Below are 21,427 nucleotides of genomic sequence, written 5' to 3'. Positions count from 1 at the left end.
TGTTTATTAAAAAAAGATTAGGTTATATACAGTCATGAGTCAATAAGGGTTTTTTTTTTTTTTTCTGAGAAATGCATCATTGTGTGACTATCACATAGTGTATTTACATAAACCTAGAGGGTATAGCCTACTACCTACCTGTGAAATAGCCTATTGCTCCTAGACTACAAAACTATGCAGCATTTTACTTTACTAAATACTGAGGTAACTGTAACACAATGGTAAGTATTTGTGTTTGTTTAAACATAGACAAGGTACAGCAAAAATACTGGTATTACAATCTTACGGAACTGCTGTGGCATATGAGGCCCACTGTTGACTGAAAGGTCATTACAGGGCACATGACTATATTATATAATTTCTCCGTAGGATTGCAAATAATTGTTATTAGATTTTAAATATTTTTTTCTATTTCTCAATACATTCACACATTTTAATTATATATATGACACTCATAATCAGAAAAACTCCAAATATATAAAATACATTGTTTAAAATAACAAAACACAAATTCATAGCCTATTGACAATTACCATAGGGATGGAGTACATTGATGAAATTTTTTTGGTGTTGAGTGAAAAGGTTGCATTTTTAGTCAGGTATAAAAACTACATTTTTGAGTAAGAGAAGATTAACACACATATAGCAGACTATTTTATGACTGTCATAAAACTGGAAGAAAATCACACATTTTCACAATTGTTCATCTAAAAACCTCTGGAATTCAATTATATTGTATACTTTAAAAGAGCCACATATCACTTGAGGTATTACCCTGCATTCAAACATAGCAATATTTCTGAAGCGAAAAGTGTGAAATAAATAAATTATGGTCCAAAAAATATGTTCACACAAGTTCCTGTTAGGTTTTTTAGCCAATAAATATTGAAACCAAAAGTAAGAAAGAAAAAAAATTATTGTTTTTCCAGATGTTTGGAAACTTCTCCATTGCGAATAGAAAATTATTGATCTACCAGGGTAAACTTTTAGAAAAGTCTTCAAAAGAAGCAATTGTAAAGCCAGAGACATCTGAAATAACTGACGCAGAAAAGTTCGGATGGTTAGATTAGTGTGTGTCCTGGGACGTCTTCTCTGCCACAAGTCAATTTCAGGGTCAGAGACTCTGCCATAGTATGATACTCTCTGAGGGAAATTGTATGGCATCAGATGTCTAGAAACTAGATATATCTGTGGGTTCTTGCACTTTTGAGTAATAGTTGTATTTTTTTCGTTTTGATGAGGATAGAACCAAAGAGACATTTATTTGGCAGCAATGTGAGAACAAAAACGTGAAAGGTAAAATACTGAATTGTGGTATAATAGAATACAAAGACTTCCCTCTGAGTGCACAAGGCCAAGAAACATTTTAGCTACAATAAGGGACTTGGAGATGGAAAAACTGAATTTTATTTATAATTGCATTACTTTATAGGATGGTCATTCACTTGTTTTTCCTCACCTAAAAAATGTTTGAGTCCTGCCACACGTTTTTATGTAATCTCAATTACCTTAATATAATGCATAAAAGGAAACTCATGCAAATAATTTTAGTTATAAATGATATGTGATTATTGTTGGTAAAGGGAATTGGAGCCCAAGCAAAGCAAAATCACAAAGTTGTCAGTGCTTGAGCTGAACAACGTAGCTTGAAAGAAAACTGAGGTCAAGAAACCAGACTGGGGCTGGTGTTCCCTATCTGCCAAGGAATAGGAAGGTGATATAAGGGGAGGAGACAGGTGGCTCAAATCAGAGTACCTGCTTGGTTCACAATGCTAAGATGTGAGTTATCCTAGGTTGGATGAAATTGTCAAAACTGTAGAAAAAATAATTGAAGAATTATCTCCAGCTCCTTAACAACCCTGCACCTGAGTTTACTTCTTCACAAAACAAATGTTATCAATAAAGGCAATCTAGAAATTCCCTATTAAAAAGCATCAAAGCTACTGTGCAATTCTAAAGTGATGAGTATACCAGAGGGTAGAAGCAGTTAATAGCTAGGTAGACAATTAACAACCCAAGAAACAAGAGCAAATAGAAAAAAGCTGCAGCTCTAAGAGTCAGCAGCGGAGTAACTGTGGGCTCAGGATTAGAACTATATTAGAATATATAGGCAATGAGAAAATAATGAAAGTCAATGTGTAATTTTATATATTGGATGGATTGGAGGTATACAAAGTACTAACTAAAATTGAAAAGTATCACTTCTACTAAGAGGAAGAGGGATTAAAGAAAGATAGAGGTATAGAGAATATATTTGCAAGGATACAGCGCTCTCTAGAAGTGACACCAGGAACTGAAACCGATGTGTAAGATTTTCCTAAAGTTTTTAATTATAACTTTCTACATCTGTGTCTTTGTCAGCATATGTAACTTCTCCTTTTACCAGCTCAAGTAACAACATTTATTGCCTCACTGGAACTGTCACCTCAGGGAAAAAAAAATTGTTCAGCTGGATGTGAAAATAAAATTGTAATTTATTTCTATTCTAAAAACTATTGTTTTAAAGGAGATAATTAAATTGTTCCACTATATTAAAGTGACTTTATTTTGCTTTTATATGCACATGAGTCATGTCATTGTTTAAAATGGTTCAGGGACATATACTCAATTAATTTGCTTTTAAATTATGGTATTAAAAAATCAAACTCTTTGATAAGCTCAGGGGAAAACTACTGTCTTCTTCCCACTCCTAAAATTCAATTGGAATTGACTCAGCAACCAGAATGCCTGTGGATAAGACTGCCCCAAGTCCCTTTCTTTCCTAAGCATAATTCAAGTCCTGACAATTTCCTACCTTCAATCCCATCTTTCTCTAAGACCCCTCACATTAGGACCCCATGAACCCTTGGATTGGAGCAGCTGGAACATAGCCTGGCGGATTGTCTTGGTCTTCAAGCTGTAAATGATGGGGTTCAGCACAGGTGGTAAGAGCAGATAAATATTGGCCAAAGTGCTACAGAGCACCCTTGGGGTAGAGTGGAAGAGACGGTGTGCCAAAGAGAGGCTGATCATTGGCACATAGAAAACAGTGACCGCACAGATGTGACAGACACAAGTGCTGAGAGCTTTTTGTTGCTTCTTTCGGGCCACAATGCTCAGAACAGTACGGAGGATCAGGACATAGGAGAAAAGAATAAACAATACATCAGTGCCGTTCAGGTATAGCTGAAGAAACAATCCCCAAAAACTGCTGATCCAAGGTTTGGAATAGGTGTATTTGATCACTTCTGGGTGGTAGCAAAATGGATGGGAAAGCTCATGACCCCCATGAAAAGATGCAGTGTTTATGGCTACAACAACGGGAAGTAAGAAAACTACTGGTCTAATGCAGATGACCACCCCTATCACCAGGATCATCCTGTCCGTGAGGGTAGCAGCATAGTTCAGTGGGTTACAGATAGCCACGTAGCGGTCAAAGGCCATGGTTACCAGCACCGAGGACTCCAGCAAGGAGAAGGCATGCACAAAGAACATTTGAATGAAGCAAGCTTTAAAGCTGATCTCCCGTGCATGAAACCAGAGAACACCAAGCACAGTGGGAAGGGTCGTAATGGTCAGGCATAGATCAACAGCTGCCAGCATGGAGAGGAAATAATACATGGGCTTGTGGAGTCTCCGCTTAGTAATGATGACAAGAAAAATCATACTGTTTCCCAAGAGGGCAATGGTGTAGAGGCAGCATACTGGAATGGAGATCCAGACATGAGCACGTTCCAGCCCAGGGAATGCAGTGAGGAGGAAAGTTGAGGAAGACGAAGTGGTGTTATTGAATATTGCCATGGTTGGTTGAAGACAGTGAACTATGAGGAAAGAAAAATAATTAAGATTCTTTTTATATATCATACATTTAATTAGTCATTTTACGTACAATTGTAAATTTAAGGTAGTTATTTCTCTTCTGTTTTAAAGACAGGAAATGGACCCAGGAGGGTTAAATAGTATGTCTAGACTAAAATAGTTAAAATACAGATTCAAATTCAAAACCAAATTTACTAACTCCAAAGTCTATTATTTTTTACTAAACTTCTGATGATCAGAAAGGCCAGGCTAATGAGACAATTTGGAGAGCTGAATGTTGTAATTTCCTTCTTTTAAAATACAAAAACTTTTAATGTCCTCTTATATTTGTATATGATGTATAGGAGGGATGGAGATGAGAAATAAGCAAAATAGAGAACTATGTTCTCATGACTCATCTAAAGAAGAATGTTTGTGGAGTCCAAGTGTTTTTAAAATTATGTATAAAAGTCTACATATGTTTGTATTGTTTTTGTCTTCATGTGCTGATGAATGCAAGCGGCATTTGGGGGTGCAAAAGTAACTAAGCGATGAGATGCTTATAAAGCAGATGTCAGTTGTCCTCTGTTCTTTGAATGGTATCTCATAAAGGCAAAGAAGAAATGACACTGGATAACGCAAAGGGGGCAAGAGGAGAGGAGACAGTGGCTCAGTTTGCTGCTGGGGAAATTTTCCCTGTGGAATGGAGACAGAAGAAGCAGCAGAGGGCTTTCTCTCTGTGAGGTCATACACTCTGGAGCCAGTGGTAGGTCAAAGTTCAGTTCCTAAGTTTATCAAGGTTTTCTCAACATTGCCATTTAACCAGAGCAATATGTAAGTGCTTTCTCTCTTCAGGTACAAGTCTCCATCTGACTGGCCAGGAAGAAGGTAGCATCTGCCCATTCATATACAGACGACCAGGTGAAATTGTTTGAATAACACTCACTCAACTCAATAACGGAGTGACCCAAAGATCACCATCCCTATTTTCTGGCATCCGTAATGTTACAGACCCATCCTCATCATTTACCAACCCCTACCTTCTGTTAATTTGTTAACACTGAATTATATTTCCTCCACAATTCAGAATATACCCTGAAAGTTCCATGACATATTAAGCTAAAACTACCCTCTGCTTCAATCTTTGCCCCACATTTTGCTTGGACCTTTCACTTGGTGCTTAATAATGAGGCACAGCTGATATTGGTAATTCATATATGTGAGTATGATGTTCTTATTCTGCCAGAAGTTTGAGTTTCTTGAAAGTTTGGGCAAGCATGCTTTTAATCTCTCAATGCCAGTTACTAAAGCAGGATCAGGAAAAACAGAAAGTTTCATTTACCATCATTGACTGTTTACCAAACAATTATGGCCACAGAAAGGGAGTTTTTGAGTCCTATCATCTTTTGCCTTTGTCTCTTCTTTCTTCTCCTGTCTTCTCTTTCCCTATCTCAATTTCTTCCAGTATCTGTTATACCCCTCTCTTTATTCATCCCATCTTACTTGTAGTTCCCATCAATTTATTGCTTTATCTCCTTCCTCTCTTTATCTTACCATCTCTCATTTTTAAAAAACTCCCTCCCCTTCAGTTTTTTTCCCCCATATTTGCACTCCCGCCTTACCTGGTCACATCAGCAGGAAACACCACCAACTTCTCTTCAGTCCCATAACAGATCAGGGACTAAAACAGCTTCCAAAAGTGAGGGCTTTATAGGCAGCCTAGTAGAGTCCCCAGGCAACAGGGAGCATTCTTGATTAGTAAGCATTCTGGTTCGAGTAAGAGTGATGGAACCCATCTGCAACTCAGACATATCTCCAAGACTTACCTTCAAACCCTGCTCCCAGGCCCAAGCAAACCCCATCCATCAGGGGCTGGGAGAAGAGCCCTAGCCCTGGAGGCTGACAGTAATGGATATCTGCAAAAACTGCCTGCCTGGGTCAAATAACTATAACCATTCCTCTTCACTCAGCCTTAGGCTAACGACTCTCAGCCAGGAAGGCTCTCTGAATGTCAGAGCTGGATTAGGAGAGCAGAAAGACTCATCCCATTGTTCTCTGTTTTCAATATATCCTCTTCCTAAGAGGTCTCATTACTCTCCTGGCCGTTCATACATCCCTCCTCTTACACAGGAACTCCTCCTAAGAACCCTTCCCATTCAAGTCATATCTGGAGCCATCTACCTTCTACGCATAAGTAACCTAACATTTGATGAACACATAATATGTTCCAGAAACTATATCTTTCAAATGCATTGTCTTAATCAACCTTATGAGTTAAGTATTATTATCTATTATTTCACAGCTGAGGAAATTGAAGCTCAGAAAGATTTTTTAATAACTTTGCTGTCTAAAAGTTAGCAAGTTGCAGAAATGGTACTCAAGCCTATTTCAGAAATGGTACTCAAAATTTTGAAATAAGTCTTATTTCAAAGCTTTTCACCTTAACCATCATGCTAGACTACCTTCTAATGTCAACTGTTTCCATTCGGATCTTCAGGAACTATGGTTTAAATTCATCGTCCTTAATCTGTCAGTTTCATAGATTGATTTCCAACTGTGTGCCCACATATGGCTTAAGCTTAGTTTAGTCTGGAATGCAACTATTCACAGTAGACAGTCAATTAATAATCCTGATTATATCTAATCTACCCTGGCTTTTTATACTTTCCCCCACCTTGAGACAGAGTCTCGCTCTGCCACCCAGACTGAGTGCAGTGGCGCGATCTCCACGTCCTGAGTTCAAGCAATTCTCCTGCCTCAGCAGGGATTATAGGCACCTGCCACCACACCTGGCTAATTTTTGTATTTTTACTAAAGACAGGGTTTCACCATGTTGGCCAGGCTGGTCTCAGACTCCTAACCACATGATCCGCCCACGTTGGCTTCCCAAAGTGCTGGGATTACAGGCATGAGTGGCCGTGCCCAGCCCTTTTTGTACTTCTTGAAACATTTTCCAAATATATTCTCACTATATATGTATGAGTCACACTGAGTAAAGATGCTTATCTCAGTATCAAGGAAGATCAAACAACTTTATAAAGTTACACATCAGGTAATGCTCAGATGCATAAGTTAACACCACCCCCTTTTCCTGGTTCCTATTAGTGAAGATGAGTGACTATGAAATTTTCAGATAAGATTTATGAATATTAAATTAGAACAGAAAGAATAGAAAGTATTTCATCAATCTTAATATAGTTCTCATTAATTCATTAATTCAAAAATATATATTAAGTGTCCACCATATTGTCTAAACTACATTACACACTTGGATTGTGATGAAGTGGGATAAAAGAGACCCTGTTCATATGGAGTATATATTAAGCACAAGTCAGAAAAGCCCTCTGAACAGAAGTGAGGCTGAGTTTGAGTTCTAAAGCTTATGTGAAATTTCTTATTTTTCCAACTCACTGAATGCACCATTTTCTCAAACTCTGCACATGCTATTTATTTTTAATATTTTTTCTTTTCTGATTCCAACCCCTTAAATATGTACACCTTATGTTATAAAATAGATAAATAAATAACAAATAAAGGCAAAAGAAAATAAATGTTCTATGTTCATCACTGAATACCAGAGTGATTCTAGTGGAGTAAGAGCAGTCTGGACAGATTTCTCAAAAAAAGTTATTAAAAAATGACATACAACAGAAAACTATTCAGCAATAAACAGGAATAAACTACCAATACATGCAATAACATGGGTGAATCTCAAAAGCATTTTATTAAGAAGCTAGACACAAAAGACTATAATACAAGGTTTCATTTGCATGACATTCTGGAAAAAGAATCATTATAGGGAGTCATTATATCAATGCTTGCCAGTCAATGCTTGCCCTCTGGTGGGTGACAATACAGTGGTTGACCACAAATGGGCAGCATAAAGAAATCTGGGGAAGTGATAAAATTGTTCTGTATCTTTGTTTCAGTGGTGGTAACACAATGCATTTGTCAAAACTTGTAAAACGATATGCCAAAGTGAGTAAATTTTATTGTACATAAATGTTTGAAAATTTCTTATATACAATTTTAAAGTATAAAAGCTTATGTTTTATCAAGCTAAAATAAATTATTGCTCTCATCAAAACCATTATGCAATTTCATTTCACAACCCATTATATTTGTACTGTTCAATACAGCAGCTACTAGTTACATATTACAACTTAAAGTTACACTTAAATCAACTAAAATTAAGTACATTTAAAATTCAGTTCCTCCGCTTGCACTAGCAAAATTTCAAGCAATTAATAGCCATGTACGGCTACTAGTTACTAAACAGCAGAGAAATAGAAAATATCCACTTCTGCAGGAATTTCTATTGGATAGTGCTGTGTTTGATACTCTTCTCTAACTTGATTGCATTTACATGGAAATAGTAGATGCCATTAAGGGCTAACCCTAGCCCCACAAAAGGCCTGGAAAATCCACCATCAGATCTGCTTGGTCGTAATACTGTACACAATGGGATTGAGCACAGGAGGGAGAAGCAGGTAGATATTGGCCATGAATGTGTGTATTGGTGGTGACAAATGCTTCCCATAGCGATGAATTAGGGTCATACCAATCAGAGGCACACAGAAAAGCAGCGCTGCACAGATGTGAGAGAGGCAAGTGTTGAGAGCCTTGAGCCTCTCTTCCTGGGAAGCAATGCTCAATACTGCCTGGAGGATTAGAATGTAAGAGGCCAAAAGTATCAAGGCATCTAGTACAATGATGAAGATCACAGCCAGCAGGCCATAGATGCTATTGACACTGGTGTCAGCACAGGCAAGCCTCATGGCATCCTGATGGAGGCGGTTGCATGGGAGAGGACACTGGAGTGACAGAAAGGTAACCTTTTGATGAGCAAAGGCACAGGGAGCACAGTCCCCACACTCCGTAGCAGGACTGCTGCTGCAATCTTGCTGATGACACTGTGAGTGAGAATGGTAGCATAGTGCAAAGGAAAGCCGATGGCCACAAAGCGATCAAAGGCCATGGCCACGAGAACACCTGATTCTACTCCCCTAAATGTGTGGATGAAGAACATCTGAATAAGGCAGCCACTAAAAGTTATTGAATGCCAGTTGAACCAGTGAACACTGACCATGGTAGGCATGGAAGACAGTGAAAGGCTGAGGTCAGTGGCAGCTAACATGGCTAGAAAATAATACATGGGCTCATGGAGACTTTGCTCAACTTTGAGGACAACAAGGATGGTGACATTTCCCAAGATCGTGGTGCTGTAAAGAAGACAGAGGGGCAAGGCCATCCATAAGTCTTTCTCTGGCATTCCTGGAATCCCAGTCAGTGTGAAGAAGTTCTGGTGGTTCTCAGTAGTTTGGCTGAGTGGTGACATAATGGAATCGAGGTTTGACTAGGGAAAAAGAGAAGAGCTCATTAAGTCAAATAGACTTCAACTGGAATCAGTAACAATAAGTATTGAGATGGTAGCTGTAAGAGGAAGTAACTTAAATATTATTCGTGCACACCCATGTTCAGTTTGATACAGAAACCAATATCCCCTGCTTCATGAAGCAAGAATGCTGCTACTAAGCACAAAATTTTAAAATATTTAGGAGAAAGAGAAACAAAAAACCTCCAGTCAACATCTGCACCTAATAGGGACATATGCAATTCAGAAATATCAAGAAGCCACCTGTCTTGCAGACTGCAATACTAGGGAAGAATTTGGCATTGTGTATTTACATATATAATAAACACTAACACCAATAACCATGAAGAATATAACCACAATCCTAATATGAGGGCGGTTCATAAACACAGATGTGCAGATATAAACATGTGGATGTATATGTGTGCATCTTAGTTGCGATCTTAAATTGTTTTGATTTTCATATGATCATTTCCCTCTTCGGTACTCAATTTCTCAATCCTTTCCCTCTTTGACACTTGTGTGATGTGAGATGGAGGAGGAAAGACACACTTTAAGGAATTTAAAGCTCTGACCTTCTGTATTCCTAAGAGTCTGTGAGTACTAAAGGGATCTGAGCCTGCAGCAAGTGAGGGAGGAAGAAGTCACCTTGGCTCCCAAAGAACTTAAAAAAGACCTACTGTGGTAGGAAGAATAATACCCTCAAAGATGTCCTCATCGGAATCCTTGAAAACTATCGACATGCTACTTTGCATGTCAAAAGGGAATTTCCATATGTAGTTAAAAATTAAGAAACTTGAGATGTAGAGTTTATCCTACATTGTCCAGGTAGGCCAAATCACATCACAGTAGTACTTAGAAATGAATAACCTTTGTCAACTGCAGAGAACCAGAAAGATGGCAGCATGAGCAGGACTGGACCTGAATTATTGACATTGAAGATGAAGGAAGGGAACCAGAAGACAAGGAATATTAGTGGCCTTTAGAAGATGGAAAGGTAAGTGAACAGAATTTTCCCCTAAGTCTACAGAAAATATTGCAGAAAAGAATGCCTTAAATCTTGGTTTTAGCCCAGTGAGACCCATTTTGGACTTCTGATCTAACAAACTGTTAAAAATAAATATATATTATTTTAAGCCACTAAGTTTGTAGTAACTTCTTATGGCAGCAATAGAAAACAGATACCCAGGAGCCACATAAGAGTTGCTTTAGTCCCTTTTCAGAAATATCTAAAATCTTCCCATTGTCATTCTCATTTATTCAGGCCTTTTTCTTCAGAATGTTCTTCCATGCAATTAGATTTCTCTGTCCTAAGGTGCATCTAGAAAGGAATTTTGAGATTTACTTTTCTCTTTATGAAGGAGCAGAATGATCTCCAGTACTTGCAAAGAGTTTTACAACTACTCTATGGTTCAGCCAGATTAAATCCATCCATGGAGAATTTCCCAAAAGACAGGTTCAAACACGGTTCAGATTACTGAAGTCAGTGTCCTGGGTGTTAAAACTCATCTAGAAGTTTTTTCCTGTTTCTCCTTAGAGAAGACCCATTCTCTTCTTTCCATACTCCTATGTGGCCATTCTAATAAACGTCACCTTGAGTTAGCAGCAGCTACATTTCTCACTGTAACTCCAAGTAAGGCCTAGTTAAATCTGTGGGGAATCACAGACATTAATGTCTACTACCTGCAGTGAAAAAGATCAGATTAAAATCTTGGTGCCACACAATCAGTTCTCTTCCATTTCAATTTTTTGGTGTCGTCTTAAGAACATATATCCAAATGTGCAGCTGAGCTAATCACCTTTTCAGGCCAGTCTAGCCACAGCTGACAGAAGGTTCAGGACTAGAAGAAAGAGTAGTGCTATAGTGGCTCTGAAATTTGTATTTATTATAAACTTTCTGAGAATCTCAGAAAGGGTCTCCCAGTTAAGAATGCATACACACACACACACACACACAGACACACACACACTCCTCCCAACACACCACACACACATATATACAAGCAAAGTTCTGCATAAAAAGTAAGTGAATTCAGATATTTTAGAAAACCATCTACGGACCCAGGTTAAGAACTCTTTAAGAAATTATTTTAAATAAATGAAATAGGAGCCTTGGTCATAGAAAGTAACAAAGCCACTAGACAAAATCCAGAGCTACACACAAAAGACAGAGAGCTCTGGATACTTGCGAATGAACAAGACAGAAAAAAGTCACTCCAAATTTCTCAGTCAGTAGTTTAGTGCAGTACTGTCCAATATGGTAGCCCCTAGACACATGCATCTATGTAAATTTAAATTGATTAAATTAAATTACAATTTCACCTTACTTGTACTAACCATATTTTAAATGTCCAATAGCCACATGTGACTAGTGGCTACTGAATTGGATAAAACTGTTGTAGAATATTTTCATCATTGCAAAAAATTTTATTTGAAACTTCAACAACTGGAGCTGCAGACTGCAGACTTAAAGGATACCAACATCCTTGCTGACCCTTGAAAAATAACGGGTCTGATTGGATTAAGGGTCTTTCACTTACATAATAAGTGTCTCTCTTTACCTATATATCTGTCTCTCTTTACCTATATCTCTCTGTCTTTGACTCTGTTTAGGGAAGTTGTAAAGAAAAATCGCTTTAAAAATAAAGGCTCTGGGGTTTGAATCTTAGCTTTATGACTTTTAACAAGTTACTTAATAATCACTGTGCTTAATTCCTCACTTCTTTAAAATAAAGGTAATAGTACCTACCATAGGGTCGTTAAGAGTATGCATTTGGAATATCGATAGAGCACTTAGATAAGCACCAGGAAAATAATAACGACTCAATAAAGTTCAGATATAATAAATGCCCATGTATTACCTATAAACTTGGTAATGTTTGCTTGACTATAAAAATTATCTCTCAAAAGATTTGTCATGAAATCTATTTATATAATTCCAAAGTTATGCACCTACTTTAATATATACTATTTATATATGTTGATCAAAGTCTGTATTACCTAAATCTTTCTATCCCTCAGGCAGTTTATGACAACATTTAATACCAGTGGCTTGCCAGCAGTGGCTGTTGCAGGGTTCAAGACAGTGAATTCGGTGGATCTGTCTCAATGACTTTGCACCTTATCATTAATGCTTACAGTAAAGGATTTGAAAGCAAGCCTCAGATAAACCAAAGATGAAAGGACAATATACTAGTAGAATTCACATGTAGTAAAAATCAGCAAGAAAAAGTAAAGAATAAGAAAATTGATTATGAGTGATGAGCAGCCACAAAAGAAACACTACACTGGCAATCTAAGCACCCTAATCCCAGAGACCAGCACAGACCTTCCAGAATTTGGGACAAGGATAGTAAATGAGGCCCCTGATTACTTAAGATCTCATGAACCAAGGAAAAGTTGATCATGTTTAATTAATTTATTGATAAGTGACTTCAAATTTGTTAAGTTTCTACTAAGTACCAGATGCGTCGTGAGTAATCAGAGGACAAAAAGAAGCATTTTTCTTTTTCCGTCCAAGACCTGTTAGCAAAGAACACATGGAAAGCAAGATGAGACACATGAGTGTACTGTATAGCTGGGGTTGAATGAAGGCATGTTTTACAGGTGGCTCCATATATCCAGCTTGTCTCATCAGCTGACTAGCTTAATTCTGTCTAAATAATAGTGGTAGACCATGGAAAGAGTTGAACCTAAACTTTCCTCACAGCAATAGGACAGGAGCTTCTGTGGCTTCAGAAGAATATGTGGGGGTCAAAGTGGAGAAGGAGTGGGCATTGAGAGTCCTTCCCTTCTATGTAGTATTGAACTTCACTTGCCATACTCTTCCATGCAGGCAGGAAGATGGAAAGGCTGCTCTCTGAGGAACAGGCATGAGCATACTATACTCTTAAAGGATCTGAGCTGCAGAGTAAAAGCTGGCCCTTTGGACTTGTTTCTCGTGGGATCCATAGACTAGTCTCACTAGGATAAGAAACTATCTGCTATTGACCTTGAGCTGGGACTCAGAAGAAGGTGCTCAGGGGTGAGTGGGGGAAGGGGACAATGATCTATATGGCTGTTGTTTTACTGACTAGTTTTTGGTAGAATCACATCTCCCCTTGCCACTTACTTCCCACATCTACAGTTAGAAGTGTTAGTTCTATTTTAATGAAAAGGAGAAGGAAATGAAAAACTAATGCTTGCTGAGCATTGTGATCATTCTAGACTCTTTATTGGTATTTAAAAAACACAAGCAATGTAAAAAGCACAAGCTTTGCGTGTTATCCTAGATAGACAATAAAAGGAATAATGGGCAGACATTTTAAAATTATTTTAGTCCTTTAATAATAAACAATCTAATATTTATTGAGTGCTTGTTCATGTTGCAGGCTCCGTTCTTAGCCCTTTACATGTCCTATCTCATTTAGAGATACAAAAACCTTAGTGGAAAAGTACTATTATTATTGCTAATGAATGCACTAGAAAAACAAGGGTCAGAGAAGTTGATTAACTTGTACCAGATCCCAAAACTAAAGCTTAAATATAGGTTCTCTGATCATTGTGCTTTGAAGTTCTGTTTAGTTCTAAAGGAGAAGATCAACATTTAGTCACAGGGGAGATTTCTGCCATTAAATTCAAATTACAGATAAAAGAGTGAACGGGGCTCAACACACAATCTCCTTCACCTCTACCACTCATTGCTGACCTTTACATTTTTCTACGAACTGTCCATACTGCAGTCTCTGCCATTCTGTGACAAGGTCCTCAAAGAAAGCACTTCTCAGGCCTCAGATTTTTCCCCAACTCACCCAAAGCCTGGTCTAGGAGACAAGAGTCTTTTCTGATGTGTCAACCACAGCAGCACCCTTGCCCAGAATTTCCCCTGGAGTGATTCTGTGGAGACATGAGCATGTGACTTCCTGGAGATGCCCCTGGGGCGGAAGGCTACACAGACCCAGGCTTCTGAGCATGCTAGTCTACTTTTATTCCCAGAGGACCTGGTTTTGCCTAATACAGATCTGTGGTAGCAACCCATCCAAACGCAGAATTATTCTCCGTCCTATATGAATGTGCATCACTAACGATATTGAAATACATTTAAACCCTAGTGCTTAATTTTAATAATTCTCTGTCTAAAAAGAAAAAGCTGAAAGAAAAATTTACCCTTGTTTCACACACCATTGTGTTATTTTCCCATTCTCTTTTCTGTTTCACAGCAAAGCCTCTCAACATTGTGGTCTACAATCCCTGTCCATACTTCCCATTCTCTCCTCAATTCACTTCAGTGAATGTTCTTTTTCACACCACTGAAACAGTATGTGCAGATGTCACCAATAATCTGCTTATTGCTACACTTAGCAAAAATTCATTGTCTTACTCTCCTGTTTGTTCTTCAGGATTCAATACAGTAGAATATTGCTGCAATGTTGAATTATTTTCCTTTATTGGTTTCTCTGAAATCATGTTTGTTTGATGTTTCCTCCTACTTTAATTTATACTCTCTATTATTCTTTGATTATATGTCTTCTTCCTAGAGCACTAAATGCCGGTGTATCTTTTATTTGACCTTTTTTCCTCTATTTTAACTCCACCCTCTCACTTACTGATATCATCAACTACCACTGCTTTAAATATCATCTACATACTGATTAACTACAAGTGTGTATCTTCAGGCTACAATACTGCCTTGATCTCCAGATCAGCTTCCTACTTGATAACTCCACTCTAATACAAATAGGAAACTGAAATTTAACATGGCAAATACTGTGAAATGAAAACAAAAATAAAATGTTTTCTTTTCTTCTGCTTAAGGTTAATTCCAGTAAATCACTAACCAAACCACAATTCACCCAGTAACCCAAACTAAAATTCAGGTCTTTTCTCCCTCTCATACACATATCTAATCCATCACCATGGTACTATTCAGTGATTCGCTGTGCCATTTTGATTTTTCTATTAACACATTATTAGCTATATTTTGAGATATTTTTCTTAGTAATTATTCTAAAAATTATAAAATCCATCTTCACCTTATAACTCTCTAGTTCACGTTAATAGTGTCTTAATCACAGTGAAATATTTCAGCTTTTCCACACTGTAGCTCGATTTTATTTTATCCTTTATGAAATTATTTTAATACATATTCCACCTACATGATATAGACCATATAATTCAGTGTCATTATTTATTTAAACAAGTTGTTTTTAAAAACATATTTTAAAGGTAATACAATATTTACATAAGCAGTCTTTTCTATTACTCAATATCTATCATTTTCAGTGTATTTTCTTTTATTATTATTATTATTATACTTTAAGTTCTAGGGTACATGTGCACAATGTGCAGGTTTGTTACATATGTATATATGTGGCATGTTGGTGTGCTGCACCCATTGTAACTCATCATTTACATTAGGTATATCTCCTAATGCTATCCCTCTCCCTCTCCCCACCTGACAACAGGCCCTGGTGTGTGATGTTCCCCACCCTGTGTCCAAGTGTTCTCATTGTTCAGTTCCCACCTATGAGTGAGAACATGTGGTGTTTGGTTCTCTGTCCTTGCAATAGGTTGCTCACAATGATGGTTTCCAGCTTCATCCATGTCCTTACAAATGACATGAACTCATCCTTTTTTATGGCTGCATAGTATTCCATGGTATATATGTGCCACATTTTCTTAATCCAGTCTGTCATTGGTGGACATTTGAGTTGGTTCCAAGTCTTTGCTATTGTGAATAGTGCCACAATAAACATATGTGTGCATGTGTCTTTATAGCAGAATGATTTATAATCCTTTGTGTATAGACCCAGTAATGGGATGGTTGGGTCAAATGGTATTTCTAGTTCTAGATCCTTGAGGAATCATCACACTGTCTTCCACAATGGTTCAACTAGTTTACAGTCCCACCAACACTGTAAAATTGTTCCTATTTCTTCACATCCTCTCCAGCACCCATTGTTTCCTGACTTTTTAATGATCACCATTCTAACTGGTATGAGATGGTATCTCATTGTGGTTTTGATTTGCATTTCTCTGATGGCCAGTGATAATGAGCATTTTTTCATGTGTCTTTTGGCTGCATAAATGTCTTCTTTTGAGAAGTGTCTATTCATATCCTTCACCTACTTTTTGATGGGGTTGTTTGATTTTTTTCCTGTAAATTTGTTTAAGTTCTTTGTAGATTCTGGATATTAGTCCTTTGTCAGATGGGTAGATTGTAAAAATTGTCTCCCATTCTGTAGGTTGCCTGTTCACTCTGATGGCAGTTCCTTTTGCTGTACAGAAGCTCTTTAGTTTAATTAGATCCCAGTTGTCAATTTTGGTCTTTGTTGCCATTGCTTTTGGTGTTTTAGTCATGAAGTCCTTGCCCATGCCTATATTCAGAATGGTATTGCCTAGGTTTTCTTGTAAGGTTTTTATGGTTTTAGGTCTAACATTTAAGTCTTTAACCCATCTTGAATTAATTTTTGTATAAGGTGTAAGAAAGAGATCCAGTTTCAGCTTTCTACATATGGCTAGCCAGTTTTCCCCACACCATTTATTAAATAGGGAATCCTTTTCTCATTTCTTGTTTTTGTCAGGTTTGTCAAAGATCAGATGGCTGTAGATGTGTGGGATTATTTCTGAGGGCTCTGTTCTGTTCCATTGGTCTATATCTCTGTTTTGGCACAAGTACCATGCTGTTTTGGTTACTGTAGCCTTGTAGTATAGTTTGAAGTCAGGTGGTATGATGCCTACAGCTTTGTTCTTTTGGATTAGGATTGTCTTGGCAATGTGGGCTCTTTTTGGTTCCATATGAACTTTAAAGTAGTCTTTTCCAATTCTGTGAAGAAAGTCATTGGTAGCTTAATGGGGATGGCATTTAATCTATAAATTACCTTGGGCAGTATGGCCATTCTTACGATATTAATTCTTCCCATCCATGAGAATGGAATGTTCTTCCATTTGTTTGTGTACTCTTTCATTTTGTTGAGCAGTGGTTTGTAGTTCTCCTTGAAGAGGTCCTTCACATCCCTTGTAAGTTGGATTCCTAGGTATTTTATTCTCTTTGAAGCAATTGTGAATGGGAGTTCACTCATGATTTGGCTCTCGGTTTGTCTGTTATTAGTGTATAACAATGCTAGTGTCTTTTGTACATTGGTTTTGTAACCTGAGACTTTGCTGAAGTTGCTTATCAGCTTAAGGAGATTTTGGGCTGAGATGATGGGGTATTCTAAATATACAATCATGTCATCTGCAAACAGGGACAATTTGACTTCCTCTTTTCCTAATTGAATACCCTTTATTTCTTTCTAATGCCTGATTGCCCTAGCCAGAACTTCCAACACTATGTTGAATAGGAGTGGTGAGAGAGGGCATCCCTGTCTTGTGCCAGTTTTCAAAGGGAGTCTTCCAGTTTTTGCTCATTCAGTATGATATTGGCTGTGGGTTTGTCATAAATAGCTCTTAGTATTTTAAGATATGCCCCATCAACACCTAGTTTATTGAGAGTTTAGCATGAAGGGCTGTTGAATTTTCTCGAAAGCCTTTTCTGCATCTATTGAGATAATCATGTGGTTTTTGTCTTTGATTCTGTTTATATGATGGATTAGGTTTATTGACTTGAGTATGTTCAACCAGCCTTGCATCCCAGGGATGAAGCCAACTTCATCATGGTGAATAAGCTTTTTGATGTGCTGCTGGATTCAGTTTGCCAGTATTTTATTGAGGATGTTTGCATTGATGTTCATCAGGGATATTGGTCCAAAATTCTCTTTTTTTGTTGTATCTCTGCCAGACTTTGGTATCAGGATGATGCTGGCCTCATTAAATGAGTTAGGGAGGATTTTCTCTTTTTCTATTGATTGGAATAGTTTCAAAAGGAATGGTATAAGTGCTCTTTGTACCTCTGGTAGAATTCAGCTGTAAATCCGTCTGGTCCTGGACTTTTTTTGGTTGGTAGGCTATTAATTATTGCCTTAATTTCAAAGTCTGTTTTTGGTCTATTCAGGGATTCAACTTCTTCCTGGTTTAGTCTTGGGTGGGTGTATATGTCCAGGGATTCATCCATTTCTTCTAGGTTTTCTAGGTCATTTGCATAGAGGTGTTTATAGTATTCTCTGATGGTAGTTTGTATTTCTGTGGGATCGGTAGTGATATCCTCTTTATCATTTTTTATTGCATCTATTTGATTCTTCTCGCTTTTCTTCTTTATTAGTCTTGCTAGCAGTCTATCAATTTTGTTGATATTTTCAAAAAACCAGTTCCTGGATTCACTGATTTTTTGAAGGGTTTTTTGTGTCTCTATCTCCTTCAGTTCCGCTCTGATCTTAGTTATTTCTTGCTTTCTGCTAGTTTTTGAATGTGTTTGCTTTTACTTCTCTAGTTCTTTTAATTGTGATGTTAGGGTGTCAATTTTACATCTTTCATGCTTTCTCTTGTGGGCATTCAGTGCTCTCAATTTCTCTCTACACACTGCTTTAAATGTGTCCCAGAGATTCTGGTATGTTGGGTCTTTGTTCTCATTGGTTTCAAAGAACATCTTTATTTCTGCCTTCATTTCGTTATGTACCCTGTAGTCATTCAGGAGCAGATTGTTCAGTTTCCATGTAGTTGAGTGGTCTTGACTGAGTTTCTTAATCCTGAGTTCTAGTTTGATTGCACTGTGGTCTGTGAGATAGTTTGTTATAGTTTCTGTTCTTTTACATTTGCTAAGGAGTGCTTTACTTCCAACTATGTGGTCAATTTTGGAATAAGTGCTATGAGGTACTGAGAAGAATGTATATTCTGTTGATTTGGGGTGGAGAGTTCTGTAGATGTCTATTAGGTCTGCTTGGTGCAAAGCTGAGTTCAAGTCCTGGATATCCTTGTTAACTTTCTGTCTCGTTGATCTGTCTAATGTTGACAGTGGGGTGTTACTTAGTCTCCCACTATTATTGTGTGGGAGTCTAAGTCTCTTTGTCAGGATCAAATAGACCTTCTTTGTAGGTCTCTAAGGACTTGCTTTATGAATCTGGGTGCTTCTGTATTGGGCGCATATATATTTAGGATAGTTAGCTCTTCTTGTTGAATTGATCCCTTTACCATTATGTAATGGCCTTCTTTGTCTCTTTTGATCTTTGTTGGTTTAAAGTCTGTTTTATCAGAGACTAGGATTGCAACTCCTGCTTTTCTTGTTTTCCATTTGCTTGGTAGATCTTCCTCCATTCCTTTATTTTGAGCCTATGTGTGTCTCTGCACGTGAGATGGGTCTCCTGAAGACAGCAAACTGATGGGTCTTGACTCTTTATCCAGTTTGCCGGTCTGTGTCTTTTAATTGGATCATCTAGCCGATCTACATTTAAGGTTAATATTGTTATGTGTGAATTTGATCCTGTTATTATGATGTTAGCTGGTTATTTTGCTCGTTAGTTGATGCAGTTTCTTCCCAGCATTGATGGTCTTTACAATTTGCGTTTTTTTTTTGTAGTGACTGGTACTGGTTGTTCCTTTCCATGTTTAGTGCTTCCTTCAGGAGCTCTTACAAGTCAGGCCTGGTGGTGACAAAATCTCTCAGCATTTCCTTGTCTGTAAAGGATTTTATTTCTCCTTCACTTATGAAGCTGTGCTAACAGTGAGTGAGGCTCCGTGGGCATGTAACCCTGCAAGCCAGGCACAGGATATAATCTCCTGGTGTTGTTTGCTAAGACTGTTGGAAAAGCACAGTATCAGGGTGGTAGTTTTCCGATTTTCCTGGTACCATCTGTCACGGCTTCCCTTGGCTAGGAAAGGGAATTCCCCAACCCCTTGCTCTTCCTGGGTGAGGTGATGCCCTGCCCTGTTTCAACTCACACTCCATGGGCTACACCCACTGTCCAACAAGCCCCAGTGAGATGAACCCAGTACCTCAGTTGGAAATGCAGAAATCACCTGTCTTCTGCATTGCTCACGCTGGGAGCTGTAGACTGGAGCTGTTCCTATTCAGCCATCCTGGAAACTCCTCCAGTGTTCTTTATTTCTTCCTTGGATTTAATTAATGTCTGGTGTCATTTCTACTCACCATGAAGACATCCCTTAACATTTCTTGATTTCTCATAGGGTAGATTTTCTAGCAATAAAGTCTTTAGGCTTGTATTTATTAGGGAATTTATTTATTCTACCTTTGTTTTTGAAGAATAATTTCACTGAATACAGAATTCTTGAGGGTTTTGTTTCTCTCAGAACTTTATAAATGTCAATCCAATGCCTTCTAGCCTCTGGTTGTTTTTTTTTTTTTTTTTTTTTCCCAGATGAAATATCATGCATTGATTCAATCTTGTTAACCTTGTACTTGGTGAGTCATTTTTCTTTTGCTGTTATCAGTCTTGGTATTTCAGCAGTTTTATTGTGATTTACCTATGTGTTAATATCTTTACATGTATTCCAATTTAGTTTTCTTGAACTTACTTAACCTGTAGACTAATGTATTTGTTATTCAATCTAGAACAGTTTTAAAGTTATATTTGCAAGCATTGATTCTGTCACTTTCATTTTTTCTTCAGGAACTTCAATTACACAAATTTGGTATGCTGATATTGTCCCACAAATGTCTGAAACTCTATTTATTTGTCTTAAATATTTTTCTACATATTATTTGGATTTGATGTTTTCTATTTACTTATCTTCATGTTTATAGATTCTTACTTCTACCATCTTAAATCAGCTATTGAGTCTATCTAGTAATTTTTTAAAAAATTTTTGGTTCATTGTAATTTTCAACTCAAATTTCTATTAGCTTTTTAAATGCATTCTTTTTCTTTATGGATATTATGTATTTGTTCAATCACTATGATCACATTTATTTTAATTATTTTAATATAATTTTTAATGGTCTCAACACATTTATAATACACTATTGGAATTATTTGTTTGCTAAAATCAATATATGGGCCTTTTCCAAGTAAAATTCTACTGATTGTTATACTTGCTTTAATTTTCAACTTTTATTTTAAGTTCAGGGGTATATGTGTAGGATGTGCATGTTTGTTACATAGGTAAATGTGTGCCTTGGTGATTTGCTGCACAGATCACCCTATCACCCAGGTATTAAGCCCAGCATCCATTAGCTATTCTTCCTGATGCTATGCCTCCTCACACACCCTTCCCTCCAACACACCTGAGTGTGTGTTGTTCCCACCATGTGTCCATGTGTTCTCATCATTCAGCTCCCACTTATAAGTAAAAACAAGTGTGTGTGTGTGTGTGTGTTTTTTTTTCCTATTTCTGGGATAGTTTGCTAAGGATAATGTCCTCCTGCTCCATCCATGTCCTTCGAAAGGACATGATTTCATTCCTTTT

General features: G+C 37.5%; 2 protein-coding genes across 2 annotated transcripts; both read right to left on the bottom strand.

Moving 5' to 3' along the window:
- Nucleotides 1–2,796: 2,796 nt before the first annotated feature.
- Nucleotides 2,797–3,780, bottom strand: OR51T1 (olfactory receptor, family 51, subfamily T, member 1). Its single transcript, NM_001168829.1, has one exon. The coding sequence runs from the start codon at nt 3,778–3,780 to the stop codon at nt 2,797–2,799; it is 984 nt and encodes a 327-aa protein (NP_001162300.1).
- A 3,191-nt stretch (nt 3,781–6,971) lies between these two features.
- Nucleotides 6,972–15,417, bottom strand: LOC103877710 (olfactory receptor 51H1-like). Its single transcript, XM_021926198.1, is given in 2 exon segments — nt 6,972–8,572; nt 8,575–15,417. Coding segments are annotated over 2 exon segments (906 nt in total). The 5' UTR covers nt 9,116–15,417; the 3' UTR covers nt 6,972–8,207.
- Between the last annotated feature and the right edge of the window lie 6,010 nt (nt 15,418–21,427).

Source organism: Papio anubis, chromosome 12 (assembly GCF_008728515.1).
Source record: "Papio anubis isolate 15944 chromosome 12, Panubis1.0, whole genome shotgun sequence".
Taxonomy (NCBI): Eukaryota; Metazoa; Chordata; class Mammalia; order Primates; family Cercopithecidae; genus Papio; species Papio anubis.
The sequence above is the reverse complement of the archived record's forward strand: the minus strand, read 5'-3'. Positions and strand labels throughout refer to the sequence as shown.